At 40.7% G+C, this 19,944-nt stretch overlaps 1 protein-coding gene across 3 annotated transcripts in view; it reads right to left on the bottom strand.

The window, feature by feature from the left end:
* Epac (Exchange protein directly activated by cAMP) overlaps nt 1–19,944 on the bottom strand; it is a 666,691-nt gene that overhangs the window by 41,550 nt on the left and 605,197 nt on the right. For all 3 annotated transcript variants that reach the window (XM_083120690.1, XM_083120691.1, XM_083120689.1), the window contains one exon: nt 11,514–11,742. In XM_083120690.1, the coding sequence (XP_082976816.1) occupies nt 11,514–11,742 (229 nt within the window). The remainder of the gene's footprint in view (nt 1–11,513; nt 11,743–19,944) is intronic.

Raw genomic sequence — 19,944 nt, 5'->3', positions numbered from 1 at the left:
GAATGACAAAGTAACGGTAGCGTGTTACCTCTGGCAGCAAAGTAACAATAACGAGTTACTTGGAAGCAAAGAAACCTAACTATTTACGTTCAGAGGCAAAATAACGGTAAAGAGTTACTTTCGGAAGCAAAGCAACGATAAAAGTTACTTTCGGAAGCAAAGCAACAATAAAAGTTACTTTCGGAAGCAATGCAACAATAAAAGTTACTTTCGGGAGCAAAGTAACAGGAGAAAGTTATTTTCGGAAGCAAAGTTAACAGCAAAAAGTTGCTTTCGGAAGAAAAGTAACGGTAAAAATTACTTTCGGAAGCATAGTAACGGTAAAGAGTAGGGATGGACGATATCGGAAATTTGATATCGCGTTATATCGTCAAGAAAATATCGTCCAAGACGATAGAGTACAACACACATATCGTTGCCGTTGCGTAGATACCAATTTTCGTTTCGTCTCCCTCTCTTCTTAGCATCACGTGTTCTACCATGCTCGCCAACCTTCGCTTTTGTTGCCATACTGTAATTCCATTCCTGGACACACTCGCGCAAACATCATTGAAAACAATTGAATAGCGCTCCAGCTCGCGGTTCACACCGTTCGGCAGGGACGGTAATGTGGCAATATAACGGCGTAGTGGTTGCTTCTTTTATGCAGTGCATGTTCATTGGCTAGCTAGTAACTAGTGTTGCCAACTGTAATAATGAAGCACTATTTCTGTCAAGGAAGGGGAAAGGCAGGTAGGGTAAAGTGACGGTGAGTTTTGTTGGATTGGAAGCACCATATTTTTATTTTATACCAAGTATTTGACCGGTTTGACTATGTGTGCGAGTGCTTCTGAACTGTAGACAATTTACCGAACCCATAGCTGTGTTCAATGTTACCTACTGGTTATAATCAGGGCTAGGATTTATAGGTAAATAGACACTTTTAGTTTGACGAAATATCACTGAAATTTTGTGATATCTTTGCGAATAGTAATGTTTGTAGTGATTTAAGGTACATTTTATTATCAATATTTTTCCATATTTCTAACTTTAATAAATACTTACTTTTACATATTTAAGGAAAATATACTTAATTTTACATATTTCAACAGGTTTAATTCACAAATTGTTCATATTTCATAATATTGGAATTGTTCAAAATAAATAAATTATGTGACTCCAACAGCATTTGAACTCTTGGCTCCGTCGCGCTGCGACGCCAAGGGTCCCGGGTTCGAATCCCGGTCGGGCTTGGTTGTTTGTGAATGTCCATTCATCAATTTCATCATTTCATCACTCATCCCCATCTTCGCAAATTAGCCAAGAGGCACAAAACGCGAAGTCAAATAAACTAAATCAATCAATCAATCAAACTCTTGGCTCCGGCACGTGTTCTTGTAGAAATGGCATAGAGGAGGCTGTCATTTTTTCTGCTTAATGCGATGCATATTGTTTCCTGTGTTAAAATTGCCATGCTTTGATGGGTGACCAAGTTCATAGCAGGGCCGGCGGAAGGGGAGGGCGAACCGTGCCACCCCCCCTACCCAGAGCGGCAAATTTTCAGGGCGACAAAATTTGAAGAGAAGAAAAAAATAAGCCTATTGAAAACTGTGGTCGAGCGAGATATTCTTTTGCGCTTAATAGCATAAGAAGTCTCATTATTTATTTTATATTTTGATGTTTTACTTAGGAATATATTGATTTTCAATTTCCCGTTCCTGCGGAATGACCGGGGGGGGGGGGGTCGAAATGGAGCGGCATCTGCCGCCACCGCCCAGGGAGGCAAAATGACTAGCGCCGGTCCTGGTTCATAGCAAAAGAAAAAGACGCGCAGCTTATGATCTAGTGGCAGTATATGTTGTTATTGTTTTGGAAGCCGCCATCGTTTGTAAATGTACAACAAAGGCAACCGACTGTCCCCGATCACAGAGAGGATATAATAATACTGCTTGAGGCGGAGTGTTGTGGTCCAATTGTCGCGGTTTAACACGTTGGCATGTTATTATCTGCCGTTGCAGTTCCGTACCAGTGTATACGGGTTTTGGGAGTGAACAGTAAGAACGCCACCAGTGCAATAATGCAATGGAAATTTTTTTTATTATTATTTTGTTTGAAGTCACTCAAATAAGGAATCGTATGAAGAAGTCTTCTTTGCAGCATTTTTGGTAATTTTACGCACGTGTTAGTTCATATTTTGCGAATTTTTAGTCCATATGTATGTAGCTACATACAAAGCCACTTGTTAGTACATATTAATCCTAGTCCTGGTATAATGCATGACGTTTAAAACTCAACGTTAGATAGACCTGAATTCTCTAATTTTCTTGTCGTACGTAACAGCTGTGCATCGGCGCACTGCAGCAATTTTTCTATCTGCTCCATTAGCAACACTGCTTCTTGAGTTGTGTCGCGCATCGCACGGCAGAAATATCTGTGCTGGACTCTACGATATTATATATTTTTCCGTGTAGTGATATCGGCGATATATAGTCTCGTGGCCACGATATATATCGCCAAAATATCGTGACGATATATCTCAGACACGATATATATAGATAAAATATCGTCGATATTTTTTTCAATCGCCCAATACTAGTAAAGTTACTTTCGGGAGCAAAGTAACGGCAAAAATTTGCTTTCGGAAGAAAAAGTAACGGTAAAAAGTTACTTTCGGAAGAAAAGTAACGGTAAAAAGTTACTTTCAGAAGAAAAGTAACGGTAAAAAGTTACTTTCAGAAGAAAAGTAACGGTAAAAAGTTAATTGTGTGAATGTTACATCTTTAGGAAAATCGAAGCTGAATTCTTGTTGCCCTGCGTTTTCCCTTTGTGTCTGCTTTCCGGTTTGACTTGACGATTTTGTTTGTAATGCCCCTGGCAGTTGGTGGACATCCAAGTGAAAAAGCCGACTCATCCCCCAGCCCTCCTCCTCCTCCCAAGCTGCTAGCAGCCTCTGCAAAGATCATTACGGTTTAATTGTCACGTCCAAAAGTTTTCCACTTCACCGGAAACAGTTTCCGCTGGGACGGTGCAGAGTGAGGAAAAGCTATAACCGAGGGTGAAACAGAAAACCACCCCCTTTGTCTTATGGGGGACAACACGCGTAATAACCTGAACAATAGTATCCCCTCGCCAAGTTTAAAGCCTTCTAAGTCCTATCTTGGGAGCTCTTGCACATCGTGTATACATATAATCTTAGGCTAATTGATGAAAGCTACTACAGGAATTAATGATAAAAAAACTGTAGTAACGTATAAATACAACCTGTTTTAATTTTCTCGTTATCCCACGCTTTGGTTTCAGCAACAAGTTTTCAAAAAAAAATCCTCTTTTGAAATTTCGTGAAAAAATTCTAAATTTCAAAAGTGGGATCTAGATTAAAAAATTCTCGTAAAGCATTACGAGAATTCTCTTGTCTTTGCATTACCTGTTCTCTAGTTCATAGTGTATATAGTAGGCGTATGCCCCCAACGAAACTTATAAACTTCTACAGAATAGGGAAAGCAATACACAAACATTCTTCTTAATGATAGTTCATCATATAATTGCCAACTATGGGCGTTCTTTGAGAATTACATAGTACAGTTATATCTAATGCACGTGAAAAAGCCAGTTTAGATTTGCAAAATGTGCCACCATCAGTGCTTAGAGACTTAGAGACTTCCTGGGATTGTCGTCCTTTATTAAATGCACAAGTATACAGTCTGAACCATCGTGCGAGCTTGAGAATTGGATATGTAATATATTTTCAATCAAGACGTTTGTACACGAGTAGATATTACACAAATATATATCCACGTACAAATCGGATACCACACTGCATGAAATACTTAAACTGGAGATATCATTAGTTATATTTACACATGTATTTTCTTATTTGTATGCTCTTTTTCTGTTTATTTTGGCTAATTACGACGATGAAGATGACATGGTGATTACAAGAAATGGCCAGTACTTGAAATTGAAACCATCAGTAGAGATTTCGCAGGTCGACCGCTCAGTGTGCTCAGCCACCGCGGTGGCGCTATTGAATAGCCATACAACCCTTGACGGAAAAGCGTGTTTGCTTGAGTTGGTTTTTTAAGTCCACTTTATGCACAGAAAGGCTTGGAAATGGACCTACAGTTTAAAGCGCGATCCAAACCACCAAGTGCCTCCAACGGGTGTGATGTGACGAGTAGCATGGGTGCTACTAGAAAAAATTTCTAAGGAGGGAGGGGTCAAACATTTTTTTTAAAGTCCACTATAAGGTCAGATAGGTTAATCGAGATTGGATTTGTAGTTAAAAGTCACTCTGCAATGTGCATCCATCGGGACCCCATTACCACTACGTCATATGGGAGGTCGCAATGGAGAGGTTGTATCTCCAAGTATACTATAGTGCAGGATCTACAAATCTTGTCCCCTCCGCAAAATATTACCAAAGGCCCCCCTCAACCTATCTAGCTACCTCTACACACACACACACACACACACACACAACACACACACACACACGCATAATGTATGTGTATGGGTGTGTAATTACTGACCTCGTGTTGACAAAGTCACATATAGGGGTCTAGAGGGTGATTCAAAAGTCACTTAAGACCCCCTATAAAAACTAAAGGAGTTAGGCTGGGTACAATTGGTCATGATAGAAACAGGTTACGGGGGAACCACATCGGTGTGTTCCATGCGGAAGTCTGCCATATTGGTGGCCGCCATAATGAATTCAACTCATTTTTTTAAAAGGAAATGTATGATGTGATGTGTATATATGATACTGTTTTCTCACAACTCGAAAATGATACACTTGTTACAATCATTCACACTTTTTCCTGCATTTCTCGTGAAATTCTAGCCTGACTTGATTCTACTGACTGTCACGCGGGAAATCCGGGGTGGGTGATCAAAGGTCGGAATATTTCCGGCTTTCTCCTACCATAAAGCGGCTCTAAGGCCCACCCACCCTCCAATCAAATGGTATCCCGATTGGGGGGGGGGATAAAGAAGGCTGCAGCGCTGATCACATCACCTCCAAGATGGTCGACATAGAAAATGTGAGGCTCTATGCCTCCATGGCAAGGTGCCATGCACAGGATACTTTAACTTTACCTGTATATATTGTATTTGTTTCTGTACCCCTGAGTAACTACGTTTATTTCTTCCATACGCATATACGAACCCTCTGCTATGTCAATGGCTGAGCCCCCCTCCCTTTGAAGGCTTACTTGTCTCCGGGGCACCCCGCACTGTGGGGTTTTGCGGGTTGTAGATCCGGCACTGTCTCCAAGTAATCACACAGAGACACAAATATCGCGTGGGAAAACGGTGGAACGCCATGCAATGTTTTTACTTGTCATGGTAAAGTAACGATATTTTTAAGAGATAGAAGGTATGAGAAAGAAAATAGAGATAAATAAAGAAGGAAGGGAGGGAGAAAAAATAGAGAAAAAGAAGTAAAGGTTTTTCGAGGCAAAGAGACAGAGAAAGAAACCAGAAAGAGAGAGAGAGAGAGAGAGCGTAAATGATAAAAGAAGACAACGGAAGAGAAAAAATAATAAAAGAAATAAATAGAAACAATTACCACGAGAGGAAGAAAAGGCAATTGAGACACGAAAGAGAAAATCAGGGCAAAATATATGCAAGAAAAATAAAACAGAAGTTAGTGAATCGATACAAATAAAACGAGAAAGGGAGGATACTTGTGTAAGTCCCCAGGATGAATAGGCTTTCGGAATACGGGTGTCGTGTATGGAAGATGCAACTCCTTAAGGAAGTTGAATCTCCACTGCATGCGCGCCGACTACGTGGGTGCTCCGGGGCTCAAGCACCCACATAAATAATCTTGTGGGTGCGGCGCACCCACAAGATTTTTAGTTTGATAAAAACAAAATAAAATAAATATTTCTCACTTGCCATTATCAAAAAATAATAAGCAATTAAAACATTGAGATGGGACAGACTTTGATAAAGACAAGCTAACATTTCACAGGGACATGTTTCTAGATGTGTGCAGAACGAACAAAGAAAAATTGGCCAACTTGTCAGACATTACAAATATTTTAAGTAGAGAAAACAGTGGTCCCATGCGTGAAATGCTCACAGAATTTATGAAGTTTCTACGGGTGATTTTAACTATACCTGTTACTTCTTGTACCTCTGAGCGGTCATTTTCAGCACGATTGAAAACGTTTTTGCTGTCAACAATGACCCAAAAAAGATTAAATGATTTGGCAACTTTGCATGTTCATAAAGAAATGACTAAAAATATTGACATTACCAAAATCGCAAACAAATTAATAAGTGCAAATGACGTAAGAAGGAATGTGTTTTATATTAACATGTCATGATTATTATTATTATTATTTGGTACATAACCTTAGTCATTTTGTAGTTTCTGTTCACAACAAAATCCTTGCATAGTTCTCTCTGCAATACAATTAAAATTATTTGCATTTATGAAGATTTTTCATTTTAATTTGTATGAATGTGGTATTTTCTTTTAGTAACGTGTTGATAATATCATTCATTGCTTCTTGCAATCATTGTGCATGTAAGTTGTTTAAAGTATACAATACTTGATAATTACAGATCTAACCGCCATTGATGTGCACCCACAGAAATTTTGGAAAGTCGGCGCCCTTGCTCCACTGGACACAATATCTACGTTATGGATGCGGGATGCCAACACTAATACATCTGGAACGGAGCCAGAGTGCAGAGGCTTAAAAAAATTCCGTGGTCGATCTGGTTTCTGTCCATTTACACTTCGCAGCTTTGCCAATCTGCAAGACCAGCCAGTTAAGTGCTTTGCGAACTTTGTCTTCGACAAACATGAACATCATCGCGATCTCCTGCTGCCCACAATTACGTCGAGTGAGGGAGGAAGTTTGCGACCAACTTTTCCTTTACAATGTGCTGGATTTCAGCACGGTGGTGATCCGAATTCCAAGCCATTTGGACAGATAAGTGTACCTTGTTTATCCCTCGCAGTGGAACATATGGTTGACGAAATTGAGAAGATTGTGTCCGGCCGATTGAAACGCCAAGATTTCGCGCTGGTAGTCAAGTGGGCCCTTTTGATATGCTGTATTTATAGCAGCAATCTCTGGGAGGTTATGGCAAAAAGTAGGTCTAAAAAGCACTTGAACAGGAATTCGGGAAACAAGTTGAAGCACCCTAGAATTGAAGACATGGTTCAATCGTGGGGCTGACACTCATACATCCAGACAATCTTTGGATTGGAGATTGTCCACCATAGGGGCTTTAGTGGAAAAGGACAACAGTTATCGAAAACAAACATCAAACATTCGGATGTAAGGGTGTCACATTCACACCCACAAGTCAACTTCAATTTCGCACCCTGGTCCAGGGACGGCGACAGGGGTGGGCGCCACCCGATTGCCCACCCAATCAAATTCAATAAGTACCTACATATACTTGGAGATAGCTATATGAATGATTCGTTAAATAAGTGTATTCTGGTGTTCATAACATGTATATTTTACTTGTGAATATTATCTGTGCTAGAAATGTTAACATATTATCAACCCATAAAAAGCCAATTTTGTCATTAGAAAGTGAAATTAATTACTAGAGCTATTGAAACAAAAACTGTGATCAAATGAATACTTCCATCATTAAAAGCAGTTAGTAGGCTTAGGAGGCTCAAAATTATTATGCTGGGTATGATCAAGATTAGATCAGAATTTAGGGTGAACTTGAGGGCTGCAGCTCCGGGCCTCCACATACGTATATAAATCCCGGCCTGGGTATGGTTAAAATAATCTCCAAATAAACAAATAAAAACATCATCTTAGCGTTACTTCCTCCGGTAACACAATACATTATTTCAACTTTTTAATTATCATTATTATTGTTAGAATAATTTAATCAAGAAGGCTTAATTGGCCATGTGACACGAATGGTAGAGGAAAGAAGAGTTTATAGGATTCTTGTTGGGAAACCTGATGGTAAGAGACCATTAGGAAGGCCAAGACGAAGATGGAGGGACAACGTTGAGATGTACCTAAAAGAAAACGGCAAGGATGGGAAAGATTGGATTGATCTTGCTCCGAATAGGGACAGATGGAAGGCTTGTGTTGCTGCAGCCACAAACCTTCGGGTTTAAGTATGCTAGAGAGTATAATATAGTTTTAATTAGCTCTGCATTGAAATTCCAGAAGTGTCCTCTTTATTTCATTACAATTTTTATATATCTGTTGTCTTCCAATATCAATATGGTATGCGAAATATCAACTTTATATTTATTCTACTAATAAGAAGGAATCACAATAATCACTACAATACTGAAGAGAATAAATTTTAATAAACAAGTTATGTATGGAAAAAGCTACAGAATTATTCAATTACTAATGAGTGGCTTATCCTATTTAGAAATCCTCGTCCCACACATAAATTTTGCCACATTAAACAGAATCTGTTGATACAGTTGAAGTAAAGAGAGAAAGTTATGTCACGAAGTATCCAGAAGACGATTTTGTTAGTTTTCGTTTTAAGCCCACTTTTATGCTCAGATAGGCTAATCAGGACTAAACCTACAGTTTAACGTGTAGTCTGAACCTGTGTGTATTGTGCTTCCACCAGAGGAGGGGGAAGTCGAACACAGGACCTCTTCATTATAATGCGACAGCGTTATGCCATTGGTGAAAAATATACAGAAAGAACTCGCACCAAACGTGGCATTTTATCACCACAGAAGATGCGTCCATTTTAAGAGGGTGATTGCCTGAGACAAATATTTGAGACTTTCGGAAAACAACGTCATTGTTCACGGAATTAGCTGTCTTGACCCACTAATGAAACGCTGTGCAATTGAAACTACCACCTCAACTTTCTAAGAGCTATGGACTAAAAAAATTCCATTTTTTGAAGAGTAAGTTCTGGTTGATTTGTTTTATTTAGTCATTTTTCTGTTAATTTTGATAATGACGATGATAAGGTTCGATGGTGATTAGATGAAAGTAATGAAGGGGCGAAAACAAACACATGCTGACACTCAGAATACAAACCCTCATAAATTATTACTTTGACAGTGGTTCCAAGCGCCAGGGACTCGTTGCCCTGAAAGAATAACGTTTCCAGGGTATGCTGCACAGGGTAGAGGTTGAAATTCTAGTGTGTTCGAAATGGTCACACCATGCAACCCAAGTCATCTATGAAAAATAGATGAATTATTTCTGGCACGGTGATCAACTTCGATGAATTCCCTGTGTCCTAAATCATTTTGTTACCTCAAAAAATATGTTCATATGACCATACGTGTATTGCTTCTCCCGCATTAGTAACATGACAGTTCAGAAAACGAATAGCAACTTAGCTAATAATCTCTTCAATTCTGAACAGATTTTTCAATCATACTTGTTTGTTATGAGTGATATTTTGTCAAAATAACCTTTCATTAGCCTAGGAATACTTCCATGGACAATGAACAAAGAATTTGTTCTCCGTGTGTGTTTTAAATCATTCCTAATAAGACGTTAATTTAATTCAAACATTCAGTGGCGCCGATTAGGAAGACCGGGAAGTGGGGGATGCAGTTCCCCCGCCACATTTTGCCACTTTTTGCCCCCGCACTATGGCCTCTTTATGCTAAGCCTTTTCTACCAAGAATAAGTATATTGTCCTTGCCCCTGAAATGTTGGCACCCAATCGCCGCTGCTACAAACATTCAGATAGATTTCTCAGTTGTACAAACCTTGTAAGCTAAGAAAAGTGACCCCCAAGGAGTAAGAAACTCGTTCAGTCAAAAACTCATACGATGAAAATACTATGCTCAGGAACATGTATTTATATTACGAGAAACTTCACGATGGTCTACCATCGCACTTTCTGTCATAGTCGCCGAATACATAAAATCAAGTATGTGCATTGTATTTGCAACACAAGCTTAAACCTAATTCACATTTATTTCACTGTATTAACATGCATGAAAGAATGTGATTAGAATGTTTGGTTGGGGTATGGCTGCGCATGTGTAAACACTTCCTTGAAATAATTGTGTCCATCAGAGACAAAACGAAAGGAAATGGAACAAGATGCGACAATAGATTAGAAAAGATAAAGAGGAAAACAAGAAAAGGAAAAGGAAAAGAAGTAAGAGGAATTCGGGTGTTGTAGAGAGAGGGAGATACATACGTCTTACATACACATATATACTATATATGGTTTTACATTTATACTGCCCACCCTAATTTATCAATAACTAGCTTCTGTCCACCCGGTCGAAAATTTCTGGCGCCGCCCCTGCCCTGGTCACTGCAATATTAAGGCCATCTAGGGCCTGTGTTGTGTCGCCCATATAGGTTTGTGATTGCCTCTTCGTCCATTTCATCGTCACTATTCATCCCCCCATCGTCGCGATTGGACCAAAAGGCAGAAATGCGACGTTAACTCAACGCAGACATCAAACATTAGTTTCGAAAATAAACGCAAGGATTGATTACGATTCTTCATCTCTGCCAGGTACCCACAGGAGGGATTCATGACGCGCCTGCGTCATGGGATTCTTTTTTTGGGGGAGACACATTTTATAGTTTAGCTACCAATTCCATATATCTTCACACAAAAAGGGGGGGATTGTTTCGTTTGATTGACTTGTTATTGATTTTTAGTTATCGTTATTAGTTTTCTCTCCTCCCTGTGGACGATCGCGGCAATTGGGTTGAAATCAAACACCACCTCTTATGCCTTTAGAATCGGTTTGAAAGGGGGGGAGGGTGATGTTCGCATTAATACAAGGTTAGTTAAGCAGACAAACTGTTAAGAATAAGGTTAGTGTCAGCACATTAACAATGGCAGTGAGCCTGAACAGTTTTGCACGTTTTATGTTAGCAAACATGAAAATGAGCCGTGCTTTTTCCTTTTTAGTTTCTTAGGCCTTTAATTTAATTTGCAATGGAAGGATTCGAATTTCATTCGCCTTTCAATTGTTGGCATCTCGGGCCAGTAAACAATGTCTGGTGTTTTCTTTGTTTTCGACATGCGGACTTCAGTTTTAGTGTTGGATGATTTCTGGCACGATTTGTTTCGCTTGTATGTGTTCCTGTGCTACGACTGACTGGATAATTTTAACATACTGTCAGCTTTCGTGGTGTAAAACTTACATATTCCGAAAATTTATTTTTAAAATAATGAAATCAAATTATCGACATTCAAACAAAAATCTATTAATGCAGGTTTATCCAACTATATTTGTGTGTATATATATATATATGTGTGTGTGTGGGGGGGGAGGGGTTATGATGAACAATTCTTTTGGGGGGATGCGTCCTCGGCCTTGGGGGGGGGGAATGGGCACCCCTGACTCTGCTATTACTCAAATTTAGTCACATGTATTGATATCATGAATAAAGCTTTGAGTACACAGCTGTGCATTGCTTTGTTATTTTTAAAACAGGGAAGCTGCGACTTCTTGAATCGGTCTGTTCAAGTTCGTATCAATTTCAAACATATACCGTACGTTTCCAACAAAATTAAGCTCCATTCATCAATGGTAGTACAGGGTGACTGCAAAGTTGATGGCAACTTACCGTGCGAGATCACTCCTTCCTCGAGAAGAGCTTGCCACATGGCCGTCGCCTGGTGGCGCGTGTGGACCGCTGGGCTCAGAGACAGCAGCCAATCGACGAGCTCCGTGCCGGCGGCGCAGCGTCGGAATACGTGATGCGACGATTTGCGATCGCGGATAACATTTGGCGCCCGCGCCAGGATTAACGTTCTCAGCACCCAACCCACTCGCGCCATCTCGGTGGACGGTGACTGAAATAAAAGAAACAAAACAAGTTATTAGTAGTTGTAGTGAGTCATGCTGCGGCAAAGAAATCTAAATAATACACATAGAGACTGCAATGTTATGTACGGCTAATATAAGTACTAAATCATGCATAGTTTGCATACTAACATGCGCACTAGACTGTCCCGGTAATCTCTGGAGCAAGAGAACGAAAATAAGTCTCTGCGCAAGTGGTGTGTCGAGAAGGGCTCAACCGATGATAGGGAAGGTGAGAGAAGAAGGGGAAACGCGGCTGCAGGTATCAGCGTGCACGGCTTTGCTCCGCCCACTCGCTTTCTTCCTTCTCTATCGTTATGCGCGGCCTTGCTCCACAGATTCCCGACACACACACACACACTATCTTCTTTGTCGTTTATTTGTTGATTTATTTTACGTGTACGTTTCTCAACCCTCCCTTCCAAAAGATCAATCGCCTTCGTCGAGAACATTCAAAAAAAGAAAAAGCTAACAGCATATAAAGTAACGTGATGCCTGACACCGAAGACCAGAATAAACATTTTCCAAAGGTGTCCTTGGATCGATACCAATCGATAGACCTCGATGGGACCGTGCAGAATGCGAACAGGCCAGCGTCTACTATTTCCCGTTAACGATATATACCAGGCGAAGGCTTAGAAAATGTCAATACAACGACATGTTCACTACTGACATACGAGTAGTGTGTTTCGAACCCCGGTAAAGTATGCGCCTTCTCTTCGCTTCAGTTGTCTCTGCTCAAAATATTAATTCCTGTCCTAATGCACATGTTTTACATGAACATGGTGTAAAACAATAGAATAATAAACTGCCTGAGAAAAAAACAACGTACGAACAAAAATACTTATAAGAACAATTAAAATGCTGAACCAATACTTCTTTTTTTGGAAGACATGTTCTGTTCATTACTTTTTCAGTAATGTATAGAACATGTCAACTCATTTGTGCAAAAATCTGTATTAAAGATGCCTTAAACGAGGCTATACTCTTGTATGTTAACATCAACATAAGGATAACAAAACCCATTCAGGATTATGACACCATGAAATAACAACACTCAGCAGTGTCTTCAGAGAATTTATTCTGGGTGGGTTGAAAGGTAAACGAAATATTGTCAGGTGCTCTCTTTAGGTGGTCATGACAACTATCATTTTTCACTTCCGCTTTGATTTCCTCATCTTGCACTTCTTTCTTTCTTCCTCTGTTTATGTGTTCGTCTCCTTCTATCTTTCTCTCTTCCCCTGTTTATCTCTTATTTCTTTATTCTAACTTGGAATTTTTCTATAATCATTTTCTACCATCTCAAAAGAATGAACTTGTAGTCCCTCTCTGTCGCTGTCCGTTTGTTTGCGAGATGAATACTCTTAAGCACCATCTTGTGGTGATTTGGCAAAATATCTATCACCCAACACCCCGGACCAAGGGAGAAGCAAGACATGAAAATGGGACAAGTTGCCGTGAACCACCTAAAACAGGCCAGCTTCTATGTGGGACCCCATTACTCGAAAATCGGTAGGGGCTGACATTTAGTCTCAGCCCATCAGCAGGATCTGCTACTGCATCTACCGTAGTGTTTCAAACTGCCGCTGCTTTGCTGTGCTCATTGACGTCTACAGGATTCTTCCAGGGGGAGGCAAGCATGGATTTTTAATTCCAGAGACAACGAAGGCACTCCCTCCCCCACAAAAGCACTGCTTCACTTTGAAGTTATATAATTTCTTCGACGACCTGTATGTCTTACTTGTAATTATCAACTTAAATTGCTGTGACAAATAAAATTATAATGCTAAACTTTTAGGCTGAAATTAATTTTGCAGGAGGGTCCACGGCTCCCCTCTTGCCCCCCATTCGGACGCCATGTCTGCGAATATCTTTGCTCAACTGTAAATAAATTATTCTGAAAGTGTCATAGTGGGCTACCCCCCGTCTACTCGATGGCGACGCCATGATACCAATAGCAAAACGACGTACACTTACCTCACTTAGTACTCCAGCAGTTTGTTTCTTTATACAGCATATTTGCAGAAGATACAATTCAACCTACAAGTGTATCAATATACGCTGTATAAAACATACCTTATTACGAACTTCGTTGACCCTGTACACTTGAAAGGTATGATACTCATACCCCACATAAATTTCTGCATCTGACCTTCATATTCATTGTTAGTCAAACCATTTGTAATGAAGATCTTCCACCTGCCCTTGAAGCCTCCTGCCTCGTGCAGGGAAACCTTCACAGAGCATTTTGTTGTGATCGCCTGTTCCTTTCACAGAGTCTTATCTGCGAACTTCCACTCAGCCGTGGTGTAATGTCCGTACAAGGTTCCACCCCCTTCTCTCTCGTCAGTTCTCTTCATCGGTTGACCTTCCCTCGCGCGAAAATGGATTAAGAGAGGCTGAAGCACAGGTAGAATCCATGTTATTAATCCCTCCGCACAGCAGAAATGCAGAAGGGGCAGTATTTGTTTTAAGAACCCAGATTAATGGTCAACATCCTCTCCTGCATAATTTCAAAGATCACAAGGTTAACTTACAGAAACGCATACAGCTGGAAATCCACTAGGTACCGTCAAGGCATGTTTACGTGTGAGCCTCTTTATATGCTCCTTCTCATTTAATTCCGCCCATTTAAACCTTTTGGTGAGATATGATATGATGCACATGTGGGACTGGCTACGAAGAATGTTAGGTGCTAAAGTCAGATTATTTCCGGAACATCACCGATTGACTGTTCGAGTCAAACTAGCGAGCCTACCGACAGCGTAGAGCTTGAGCAAGACGGTTATTGATAGAAGCTAGGTTGACATTACGTCACCCGCTCATTTGCTCATTGGAGGCTTCGGGAGTTACGACTCGCTCCAAAGCTACAAATGCAAAATCAGCGATAAGGAATTTATATCAATCTATCTAAACGCACGGCCATGAAATTAGGCGGGTGGCACAAGTTTGCGCTGTTGCCACGTCGGAGCACAACCCCGTGTGTTCGGAGCTTTAAGAGAATGAAAAATCTTGTTGTAGAGTTGGTCATTGTAATCCATGTGATACAAACTGACGGTACTTGCTCGAAAGGTCAGGGATGACAGAAAAGTACCCCGGGGAGAGGTCGGTCTGACGCTAGAACTAGGCAACGTAGCCTAGTTGACGTTGCCACATAGTGCGCGGGAACCAGCGACTTTTGTCCAGCCCTCGCTTTGCTTTTCCAATACCGTGGTAGCATCGCAATTTTGCCCAGCCGCCTATTTTCATGGCCGTGCGTTTAGTGTTTCTGTTGCATTTCTCTTTTCCACGTAGTACATCATTGACTGTATTTTGCAGACTAGACACGTCACACAGCGATGTCTGTTGAATAGTGGAAACTGCCGACGGGCGCTGCGATTCAATGCTTGCAGTGTTGTCACGTTCCACGTACAGGTTTACTCCGCTGAATAAAAATCCGTATAAAATCGGTTTTGCAATGTGAATTGGCAATGATAATGCATTTTAAAAACAGATGCAAAGAGCTTCAAAACAAGACTAATATTGTATTTGTAGGACTACCCAATACCAAGAAAAAGTTGTTTGGCAAAATTGAAAATAACGTTTTTTTTTAGAAATTTTGAAAACCTGAAAATTAATAATTGTGTTTAAAACTTTCTGCCTGCACCCTTCTAATCGGACAACCAGTTTTTGGTTTACAGAATTTCAAAGATAGCGATCGTTTGCAAATCTACAAAAAAATGTCCTTTTTTGTTCTCACAACGATAAAAAAATAGAAGACATACTCGAAAAAAAAAATTGGCTAGAACAGATTAACGCAGAATTGAATAACCTAAATTTTGATGTAACTCTTTTTTATGTAGGTCTACTGGCTAATTTTTAATTGGAGCCCAAAGTCGAGTATCTATAATTTTTAATCCGATAGTAGATCCTGAAATAATCGCTCCCCTGCAAGGCATTATGTGGGTTGCCTAACTCTATGGCGTTGGTAAAACTAGCAATTCAAATAGGTGTCCCATTTTTATTGTCGGTGACTATGCATGATGGTTTTTGGTCTACAGACGCCCCTCCCTCTTTCTTCGGTGTGCAGAGAGAGGAGTAAATTTATTTATTTGTTTGTTTGTTCTGGAAAACTGATAATTTTTTTTACTTGCTACTTTATTTAGACCTATGTCGACACTTTTATCTGTCAATGCACAAGATTTTATATCTCAAGAAGAATATGACAATCTCTCATGGTTTAATATTCTATTGAGGATCATTTTAGAATTGCGTGACTTTTGGAGTACTCCGTACAAGAGAGTTAGTATTAGCATGACGTAAAACAATGCTGACGAACAGACATTACGTAACCGAATAACAGCAGTGAAATCTAAAAATATATTGATGTGAAATTGATTTCACACAGATTTAAATATATATATATATTAGCCAATCAGCAGATTTTGCTCAAAGTTATAAATTGTGATGAATTATTAGAGCTGTCAGCGCTGCTCCTGACGCACAAAAGAAAGTAGGAAGATAAGACGTACAACAAAGCGATAACAAAGAATTCATAATAGACCCATTTACCCTCGTAACGAATGCAAATTTAATGCGCGAACCAAAGGGCTTTTGGATTTCCTGGCCACGTCACGTATTTGCAACACAAACAGACCTTGTTTGCTTGGCTCTCGGACTCGCAGTTCCGTGAAATCGCCTGCTAAGCCCCAGCCAGCGTTTTGTCTCGTGTACAGGTGGTGGTGGTGCTACGCTGGGTGCATCTCCCGAATAAGGCCAAGATTGTCAGGAGTTGTTTACGGCCCGGCCCAAGAAGGCACAAGTGTCAACGTGGCGGGTCACGGCGACAACTTGATAAATGCTCTCACTGCTTGGTTTTAATAGGCTTTGCCAAATATGGGCGCTTCTGCAATTAAGACACAAAGATTTAAATTGAAAAGAGAAAGTGAATAGGTTTTTTCCCCTTCAATTCTGCTGAGTTACTACACCAAGCGTGTGTATTCATGGAAGTGCAAGTTGCAGAGCTAGGAAAAGTTCTCTCATTTATGATGATACTATTTACATTTTTGTTATTTATTGATTGACTGATACGTTTTATTTTACTTCCCATTTCCCTCATTTTTGGCTAATCGCAAGGATGAGTATGAATGTTGATGAGATGAAAACACAAAAACGGGGTTCGATACCGGTGGAGGCACATTGCACAGTAGTTTGGATCCCACTTTAAACTTAGGTCCAGTCCCGATTAGCCTATCTGTGCATAAAGGTGAACTTAACAATTCAAAGAAACCAACAAACAAGCATGGACAGAACACAACACGTAGCCCACAGATAAATTATACTGGCTGAGAGTCGAGACGCCAGAGCCTCGTAAGTCTGCAACGCTACAGTCCAGGTGTACTACGTGGAAGAAAGGTTCACATCATTTCTACTATTTCACAGATATTTCGGCGACAGTGGGGTTCAAACTCGAAAACATCCTCTCGGCACGCCCTTAGTGTAACGCAATGGTTTCTATACCTTTTTTTCATTACGCATTCTCCTCCTCAATGTAACAAATCTTTGGATCCGTTACAGAGATCGTCTGTCATAGTTCGAGGAGCGTCCCACAATTGGCAGAGGTGGAGTGTGGTTGGTGGACTAGAGACTGAAGAGTGGTGCAAGGGATCCACTGACGAACAGGAGTGGTCCTCCATTCATCTTGAGGATTAGGCGTACATCTGACAACTAAGCCATAAAATATAGTCAAGGAAAGCAACATAACACCCTAGATGCTCCCAAAATATAACCTTCGGGAGGTAAAATAGTCTCCACTTCTGCTCTCCTGGCAGAGGCAGGTAGGCGGTAGGTCCTAGACATGGACAGGTTGCATGATAGAGTGAAGAACAATGTTGAGATGGCCATCAAGCAATGAATACGGGAATAACATGTAATAAGTAACCCGCAAAACACATTAACCCCATCCCCCTTCTGCCCCCATGAGGCGCCTAGAGGCGAAATGAGAAAACTTATCGGGAAAAAAAAAGTCTAACGAATCCTTTAAAGCAAGCGTCCAGTTTGGGAAAAATCTCAAAGCAGGTAACATCGGGAGACGCAGCACGAGCTCCCAACACTGGACCAGAACAAAGTGAAACCACGCCTTCCGGATGTGGGGCCTGCCCTTTTGTTCTTCCATCACGGCAGGTGGTGATTGGAACCGGGCGGTTCGTTATGAGTCCTCCTTTTGAGAAAGGGTAAAAAATACAATTGTTCAAGCAGAGAGCATAAATTCTCCTTAAAATCATCTCCATGCGGTGACAATACCAACAGTGCATCTTCCTCCGCGAGAGAGAGAGACGGAGAACAAAGATGGGCGCGGTTGGTTTGGCATCCGTTGATAGAGCAATTACCCGCAGGTGTAACAGAGCTCTTTAGGAGTCGTTGATGTCACAACTGCAAGAGCTGGGCTCCCACGCAATGAAAACATTCGATACTGAGTAACAGAGGCACTACGAGTGCGACTCCTCCTAAACTTAAGTTACAGCAAAATAGTTCTTCTTTACATCATCTTGGCCTTGTGTCATTTTACTCCTCCAAGGTTTTTTGTAATTTTATTCGTATCGTTTCATCTTATCATCATCATCTTCACGTAACGTCTTCCCACATCTCCACACGATTTGACCCATGAAGACGCTCGTCGGGACCTCCTGCATCAGCTTCCATATCATCATGGTCTATTAGCCCTATTACATGTGCTGTCACACGTTGAGAAGCACATGGCATAGTCGTTACGTCCAATACTCCTATTTTTTTTCTATTTTTGTCAACATTGTTCTATCTGAAATATGGCAACCAGATCTCATATTTTCTCTTTCTCACCGTAGCATGCAAAAAAGACACAAATAAATTCCTTTGGAGCTGTTGGACATGTGCATACTGCTGACACAAATAACTTCATCAAGGGAGTGTTAACATGTTAACAGGCGCAACAAATTGAAAATTTGCAAGGACTAACGCCTACAACTTCGTTTTTCAATAGACTACCTATTATTCACTATTGAACCAAATTGACATGGAAAATTCTTAATCGACTCTCCTGATAGGTTTGAGAAGATATGGGAGTTCCGGGTTCGATACCCGGTCCAGGGACACTGCACAGTGGTTGTGATCAGGGTTGTTAAAGGTCCAGGGACCCATAAATTCTAATGGGTTCCGCTGAAGGACCGGAACCTATTTTCTCGCACAATTTAAATTCGGTCCAAGTTGCGTATTGTTTCATTGAAAAAAGGTTCCTGGACCGTATTTAAATTGATGTTGGAAAAAAGGTTCCTGGACCGAATTGAAATTCTTCCGGAAAAAAGTTCCTAGACCGAATTGAAATTCATTCTGGAAAAAATGTTCCTGGCCGTATTTAAATTGATCCCAAAAAAGGTTCCTGGACCTAATTGAAATGCTTTCAATATGAAAAGGTTATACACTGTCTAGAACTCATTTACGTTTGCTGATTTTCTCTCCCAGTCCGGAATTGAAATTATTTACAATTCCTGGACCAGGGTTGACCGATTAAAAGTTGCCTTCTAAAAATGTCCGCGAGTACGTTTTACATTGGAATGTCACGCTGCTGTTGTAGAAAGTATTGCGCAGGGTATAAATAATAACGTTGTTGTTCTCTCGTGGGCCAGGTTCAAAAACCCCCCCTGTCGAAGAGTTACTGTACGTAACGCAATGGACTATATTAGCGTGGCGTCACATTCAGCTCAAGCAATCCATTACGTGTTGCTCCGGCATCCGATCCAGGAACTGCAGCCAATAGGAGCCGCCCAGCAGATATCACAAGAGGGACAGGTAGTGTTGCCAGAGATGAAACACGCGCGAGAGAATGGGGCTAAATGGAGAGGGGTAACGTATCTGCAGCGTTTGCGTTTCGCCCATTTCTACCTTGTACCGTAGATTCTCGAGGCAGCCAGCACCTGGATTATTCTTTCATGCTCACAAGTGGATAATTGTTTATCGTTAGGTCCATAATCGATACAAGTTGGGTATTGTTTCATTTCAATACGGAACTTGGACCCTATTTAAACTGATTCGGGAAATAAAGGTTCCTGGACCGAATTTAAATTTATTCAGAAAAAAGTGTTCCTGGACCGAATTGAAATAAGTTACAGATAAAAAGGTTCTTTACGGTCCAGAACCCATTTACGCTTGATGATTTTCTCTTCTGGACTGAAATTGAA

The sequence above is a fragment of the Lepisma saccharinum genome, chromosome 4 (assembly GCF_977018435.1).
Source record: "Lepisma saccharinum chromosome 4, izLepSacc3.1, whole genome shotgun sequence".
NCBI lineage: Eukaryota > Metazoa > Arthropoda > Insecta > Zygentoma > Lepismatidae > Lepisma > Lepisma saccharinum.
This window is presented reverse-complemented; position numbering and strand designations above follow the sequence as displayed.